This window comes from Syngnathus floridae, chromosome 5, assembly GCF_059516105.1.
Source record: "Syngnathus floridae isolate MCC-2025c chromosome 5, RoL_Sflo_1.0, whole genome shotgun sequence".
NCBI lineage: Eukaryota > Metazoa > Chordata > Actinopteri > Syngnathiformes > Syngnathidae > Syngnathus > Syngnathus floridae.
This window is the reverse complement of record NC_142417.1, coordinates 7,583,330-7,590,840: the sequence shown is the minus strand read 5'-3', so window position 1 is coordinate 7,590,840 and position 7,511 is coordinate 7,583,330. Positions and strand designations below refer to the sequence as shown.

General features: G+C 43.3%; 1 protein-coding gene across 2 annotated transcripts in view; it reads left to right on the top strand.

Moving 5' to 3' along the window:
- Positions 1-895: 895 nt before the first annotated feature.
- ccser1 (coiled-coil serine-rich protein 1) overlaps positions 896-7,511 on the top strand; it is an 83,054-nt gene continuing 76,438 nt past the window's right edge. For both annotated transcript variants that reach the window (XM_088377275.1, XM_088377277.1), the window contains exons 1-3: positions 896-1,116; positions 4,551-5,475; positions 6,677-7,064. In XM_088377275.1, coding sequence (XP_088233401.1) covers positions 4,579-5,475; positions 6,677-7,064 — 1,285 coding nt within the window. In that variant the 5' untranslated portion in view covers positions 896-1,116; positions 4,551-4,578. The remainder of the gene's footprint in view (positions 1,117-4,550; positions 5,476-6,676; positions 7,065-7,511) is intronic.

The window sequence follows — 7,511 nt, the reverse complement described above, 5'->3', positions numbered from 1 at the left end:
AGTTAACAATAATGTTAAATTTGTCTAATTTTTCCTCAAGTTGCTGGAGGTAATGGGTACAATTACTGTATGTGTGATGTAAATGTGAGTAGAATTATTCTTGGCTGGACTCGCGTGTGTGTATGTGTCGGGATGTTGTCAAATAAACTTGTGTTTTTATTAAAAATGGTTGTGGTTTCTTGTTGGGGGGGTAACTATATAATGAATAGAAAAGTGAAGTTTTAGAGTAGCATTAAGATTACATGGGTAATAGGGTAAATAGATTGCGTTTATGTTAGTATAATTAGTTTTGTACGATTAATGCAACTTGACATTTCTTATGCAGCTGAAGACTTGGATCTCATAATCTAAATTTAAATACAATGCTTTTATTTCAGTGTGATGTTTAATTACTTTATATTACTTATATTCTAAGTGTAATACATTTAATGATATTACAGTACTATGGCTACACTTATATTGCTGTTGTATTACATTATTGTATAGAGGATAGATTTGATTACATTTATTGGATGATATATATAATGCATTTAATTGTTAGTTTTGAATCTAATTACATTTATACAGTGTACAATACATTCATATCAGCACTGTCAATATTAAATAATACAGTATGACTACATTTACTGTACTTATAGTTGTTTGAATGGGTATAATACATTGTAATATTTTTAATGATATTTGGAATTAGTTGGAATGAGTACAACACAAACATAACTCTTGATTATGATAGTATTATTTGACTTGCAAATATTACTATCACTGTATAAAATACATTTAATTATGTTATATTTTTAATATGATATTCTTGTTCAGATGGCTTCACCTGTCAATCAGTCTCCCTACACGAGGCTAATTGTCAAGCGCAAGTGTGGGGGCGGGGCCAAGTCGTGACGTCATATCGCTGTCACTTCAACGCGGAAGACGATCAAGACGCAGGAGGAAAGGAAATGATCCGATCCACGTCAATGAAGTGGAACAACGTCGTTATCGTGCACTGATACCTCCACACCAGCATCATCACGCAACCGACGTCCCCCGTTTCACGGATCTGCTTCGAGGCTCCACACAGCCCCTATGAGCCGAGCCGGAGAGACGCTGGGAATCCGTTGAAAGGTGCGTACAGCTAGCGTCCGGCTAGCTAGAATGGCAGCCTGACCGGTTTGTGTCATTTCATTTACCCTGCACACCTGTCATGTTTTATTTCGCCGGTGATAACGTGTTAACATGCGACGTGCATGTCGTGTGTCGTCGACGCCAAGTTGCATTCGTGAAGGTCACTACGAGCATGTCCGTCATTGAGATTTGCTGTTGCTTTAATGAAGTAGCGGCCCGTGTCCCGATGGCAAGGCAGAGAGAGCCTCCAGGGGGTTGTTGAGGCGGGCAGGTGCACATGCAGGCGGGCTGAGGGTGACGCTTATGTCCGCTCACGGGGCCTCGTCAAAAATTATTTTCACTTTCCCCTTGCTATTCGCCGGGTTCGAGGTTCAAATCCAACGTGAACTGGAGTAATATTCCCAAAAAGTACACGCCCCCCTAAAAGTGTTTACAATTGCTTATAGAGCGATCAACCCTGTAATGGAACGGAATAAGTTGGATTTTTATGAATTTGTACTTAATTTATATTTCTGATAAGTGACAACCTAAGTCAAATATACTCTCTCTCTAATAAAGTGCATTAAGACTAACCATCTTCATTTATTGTTACTATAATAACAAACAAGCAAATTGTCTATTGATCACGCAGAAAATGGCTTTGCCTGCCATCAGTAGTGATACGATATGATAATCTTAGCAAGGAGTCATGAAAATAAGATGCAGGTAATCAGAAAGTCGTTTTATACATGCACCTATGAAGAATCTATGTCGCTCCTTCTAACTTAAGGCCAGCAGACACCAATGTCACATGACACAGGTTTTAAACTACACCATTGAAGTCAATTTTACAAATAATAGGAGAATGAAAGCATCATCAAAATTCTAACTGCTTACTTTTTCTTTTAATTCCAGTACACAGGTACAACAAATACCAAATAGTTTTGGTAAGTGCAGCAAATGTCAGCTACAGGACTCTATCAATCCAGAGTGAATGGGAACAGAAAATAGGAAGTTGAATCATATCCAAATTAAAGCCATAACCGCAACGTAACCATTCATTGTTTAACTGAACAAACAATAATACTTAACTAGCAACTGATAATTGTGCTCAGTGCTGACTACAAAGTATTAGACATTAGCAAATTTGTTTTTCCTGTTCCTGTTCTTTATATTTCTGTGTCATTTTTTTTCTCACTGGTTTAAGCAGAAATTTTGTTATCTGATGATTCTATTGTGTTCGAAATATGTGTTTGCCAATGTGTGGTTAAGATGTTCTTTTCTGAAGTTCTCACTCACTGTTTATTCATATACTACAAATAACACGGGGCCTGTGCCAGCCTACAAGGCGTAGGCTGCATCAATGTGGTGCTATGTTGAGAGAGAGCAGACAATACGTTAGGATTACTGCATTTTACTGAGGGCTGTCCGTGACATTTTGCTTGCTCAAAAACCATCATGTGTGCCCCCAAGTTAGACATCAGCTGAGTGCGGATCACTTTTGGGTTAATGCTTAGCTTCTTTTTCTTAGGATTTTTGTGTGCAAGGCCACCGCAAAGAGAATCATGATGAGAACGTGACGATAAACAATATGGTGACAACCGCAGTTGAACACGTAAATCTTCTGTGATGATTGCAGGCTTCACTGTACACTTTATATATTATAAGCTACGATTCCTTCCAGTAAAACCTCTTAAAGACCGCAAGGTGACAGTACTGCCCCACATATACCTTCTTACTCCAGCTCCATTAGTGTGTCTGCCAAGGGGCTGCAAAGGATGAGTGTGTTTTTCATACTCTGCTGTATGATGAGGTTAGTTGTTTATATCAGACATAGGCGTGCAGCCCGTCGTCAAAGCGATTCTCTCACAAACCTGTTTTGGAAGCCCGTTGAGTCACACCCCATACACACGCACATGCATATACACTAAAAACAACATGGTCTCATGCTAAATGCGCAGCAAAGTGGGAGTCGCTGTTTATTGAGTGTGTTTGCGTGTGTTGAGTGTAAGTAAAGGGAAAAGATTCAAAGCTAATCTGTTAGCATATGGTGTCATTAGGAAGGCGGCAGGGTGCTCCCATAAGTCGCCAGCTGTTGATTCAAGACAACAAAGCACCAAGCACAAAATGTCTGAATGGGCTTTTTTTTTTTCTTAACTTAACAACATTGCATTTGGGTTGCCTTGTGATGAGCATCTGGAGATCTGGGTTGGAATCCCTCGGAGGGGTAGTCCTCCCACATTCCTAAAAGATGCATGTTCAGAGTTGTGACTGACAATGACATCTAACAGAGGGAGGAGTGGGAAGTCACAAACTATGCTCCTGTGTGGGGCGGGGCACAGTGTGGGATCCGGAAAAACTTCATGACACAATGAAAAAAATACATCTGAACAGATTGGTGGGGTGAGGTCATCAATTTTAATCCTGTTTTAAATTTACCAACAAATTGACTGACTCGTACTTTATACGCTGCTTGTCAAATTCAAGATGCACAGAAAAACAACGGACTGGAAATTTGCAAAACAAAATTATGGATGGATAGAAGTGTTGCAGTAATATCACCGACACCTTAAATCTGTCTCTTTTAAAATGTTTTATATCAAGAGCTTTTCAAGTCGTAGCTGTTCACCAGCCCTCAATCTGTCTGTAATCTGTGTTTAATCAGATGAAGGATGTTTCTCGACTCAAGGTACTCGGTCAGAGTGCATTGTCTAGGTCAGCTGTTTGCACTGCGCAATCACAATAACACACATATTTTTGGGACCCTGTGATTGATTGGGGTGAATTCTGACCGCTCAAATCCATCCAAGCCTTTTGGAAGTCGATACGAGGTGACATTTGAATGACCTTCAATGTTTGGCGTGCGGGCCTCCTGAAATGGGCTGATGTGACCGTAATAAATGACTTGTTGGCAGCTTGATCAAATTTGCTTTCGAAGGAGGTGACGCACCCAGCGAGGCACCTCGGCGCAGGGAGTTAAAGTAAGCTTATTACAGCCAGGTCAGAACCAAAACACTTGAGTTGTTCTCTTGCTACTTTGGGAGTGCTGGGCTCATCAAGTGGAGCAAATAATGAAGATGTGAGTATTTGAACTATTTGTTGTGTGATTGGAAAGCCAGTGTCGTCTTTTTAGTTTTCATCCAGCTTCTTTGCCCTTGATAGCTAAAAGTTAACATGGCATGTAAGTAATCTGCAAGTTAACGTTTACTGTGATGTGTTTGTCTGTCTGTTAATGGGATTACTGCAAAAACCACATGGCCGCGTCTCACAGAGCGTCTCGCATATTTGGGCCGAAACAAGTTTTGGACACGCTCTTGTCAGGAGGAAAAACAAACCTTTTTGATTTATTAGTAATGTTATGGTAGGCTTACACGGAAGGTCCTCTCTGTCTCGCCCAAATGTTGAATGGGAAGCTTCTCTCTGTTCAAGTTTGTTGTTGTTTGTCTGGTCCTCAGACTACCCCACCACCGCTTCAGCCTATCGATGGGTGAATCCGGCTCACGCCGCTCCACGCTGGTCTCCCGCCTGCCCATCTTCCGCCGGAGCAACAGCAAGCGGCAAGACTCGCTGCCGTCGTCCCCGTCTTCAGGCGGCAACTGCGTGCACACGTCATCTCCTTCCAGCACAAACTCCAGCTCGGGGAGCACCGGCAAAAGACGGAGCATCTTTCGCGCGCCCTCGCTCAGCTTTTCGGCCAAGCGGAGCCACCAGCCTAGCGTCCAGCCCGTCAATTTGAACCTCACGCCGGCGCAGACCACCGACGCCAACGGGAACAGCCAGCAGTCGATTACCACGTCGCAGTCGGCGGGAGCGAGCGATGCTCACCCTAAATCGCGACACTCGTTCGGCTTCGGGAGCCACCGGCAGAAGAAAATCACGCGTTCTCAGACGGAGGATTTTGACAAGGCGTCGGCGTCCTCATCCTCGACCAATCGGAATGTCTTCATCAATTGCCTCGGCGGCTCGGCGGTCAACGAGGGCGACGACTCGGGCTTCATCGAAGATTACGGGAACGGTAGCAGGCGCTCCTCACGACACAAAAAGCACCTGCTGCCCAAGTCCCTCTCGGCGCATCACCGCTTCTCTCACCACAAACCTCCAGGGGACAATCAGGAGTGTGTTGTCGTCACGCCGGGGGCCGGAGGGCTCACCCCAGGGTCTTGTCCGAGCGATGGCGGCCTGGAGAGCTCCCTCCAGTCTCCCATGGTATCAGAGGACCGCACCACGGCCATCACCCCTTCTGAGTTCATCCCCATCACAGAGGATTCCGTCTCTGAGGCTGAAGCTCTACCAGCTACCAGTCCTGGACCTGCACTGACCACTGACACTGCCTCAGTTGAAGGCCCATCTGTCCCAGAGACCTTCATCTCCTCCTCACAGGTACCGCTCCTTGATCAATTGACAGCTTTTGCTAAATTGTCTTGACTATAAAGTCAACAATCTGGTCCATGACAGTCAGCAACTGTTAAACACACTCTTAACTTTAACAATTGATAATAGGTAATAAATGCAGCGTTGTGTCCTAATTTTCAAGCTGTCCCTGTAAAGTAAAAATATAATGAGTTATTAATTTGACACACCACAGAGAAGGGTAATAATCGGCAAGTATATAAAATGAAGTGTCAAAAAAATGTCTGTCCCAACTGTCAGACATGTTCGCGGAATGCATTAAAAACATGCTCTGCTTAACTTTCAACTGTTCATCAAAATACATTCGCCCTTCTAGCACAGGGGTGTCAAACTTAGTTTTTTCGTTGGCCGCATCGTAGTTATAGTTTCCTTCTGAGGGCCACTATGACTGTCAACTCAAATAATGTATGAACGTCTCATATTTACAGTATTGGCTACACAACAAACTTATAAATAACTAGCTTTGAAATCAGAGACCCAGAAAAAACTTCACATTTTTAAAAAGATCATTGGTAATAAAAATTGCAAGTAACAGCTCTATTTTTCTAAAAGTGAATACTAATTGCAATTTTTGTTTTGGCACATAAAGTCGACAATTTGGCACCGCGAGACAAATATAATTACACTGTGGGCCACATTTGGCCCGCGGGCCAGAGTTTGACATCACTTGTCTACACATCCCTCATGTTTGCGCTTAAAGCCTGCGGGGGCTGGAATATACAAAAAAAGACCTCAGCAGAACATGCAAGCTATACACGTGAAGGCCTAGCTAAGACTTGAACATCAAACTTTCAAATTGTGAGTCAGCTCTAATGACCATTATTCCTCCATGCTGCCACTGCAGGTGCCACTATTCAATAAAACTTTCTTCTTATAAACACACATGGACTTGAGGTGCCCTTGGATGTGAAGAACCTAAAAACTAAAATAAAAGAAAAAGTAGGTATATTTATTGTGAAACGTGTGAAGTCTCGTGTAAGCCCCCAGCACCAGGCATGAGAAGTCTTTTCTATTAAGAGTATAAAAAGTCTGACCTTCACATTTCACACCTCTGTGCCATCATTCAGGAGTTTTATTTTATGTTCTGCTGAGAATGAGGAAAAAAAAAATCACCTGTAGTGACAATATTAAACATGACCATGCAAGATAAAGTTCAATGTCATCTTCTCAGGTTTTCTTCACGCCGGCTCCATCTGGCACTGAGAATCCGTTGGTTCCCGAGACCAGCACGGCCAACAACACCGACTACGAGACGGCCGTCTCCCTCTCTGAACCCGAGACAGCCGTACCCTGTCCAGCCCTGCGGGAACTTTCGCCGGACAAGCGGGAGGAGCGCAAGGAAGAGAAAGAGGAGGCCGGGACAGAGACGCCGGGACAGGAGCCGGTCAATGCCGAGATTACCAGCGAGAGCGAGACGGGAGCGCCGAGAAGCGACGGCTGCCGCTCGTACCCGGAACAGACGGAGAGGAAGGCGCGACACACTCTGTCGGTTCACGAGAGAGGGAACTTTTGCGGCTGTCGTGAACCCAGGTCGTGTCACTTAAGAAAGCCGCACACAGGTATGACCTTTCTGAATAAACTGCATCAGTACAGAACAGGGAAGCAAAGTTGACACAGCAAGTTTCAGCTTTCTGTGGAAGTATTAGAAAGAGAGCAATTTTCTACTTTCTGAGATATCGTCGACAAAAGCCTGCTTACACTGTCTGTAAAAATGGTCATTTCCTATCTCCCCCTTTTTTATGTATTCGTGTTTCATATAAAAGGCACTGAAACGGAATGTAGGGACAAAGTTTCAGCCTTCTGAGGTAGTATTAGAAAGCCCCTTTTACACAGCTTGTAAAATGCTCCACTTTCTGACAGGCAGGCACCTTAGACACTACCAGTAAAAGTACAACAAAAAAAAATCCCTTTTTTTTTTTCTTCATATATATAAATGACACTGACATAAATCAAAGGAATAAAGTTGACAAAGGTTTCAGCCCTCTGAGATAGTACGAGAAACCTGC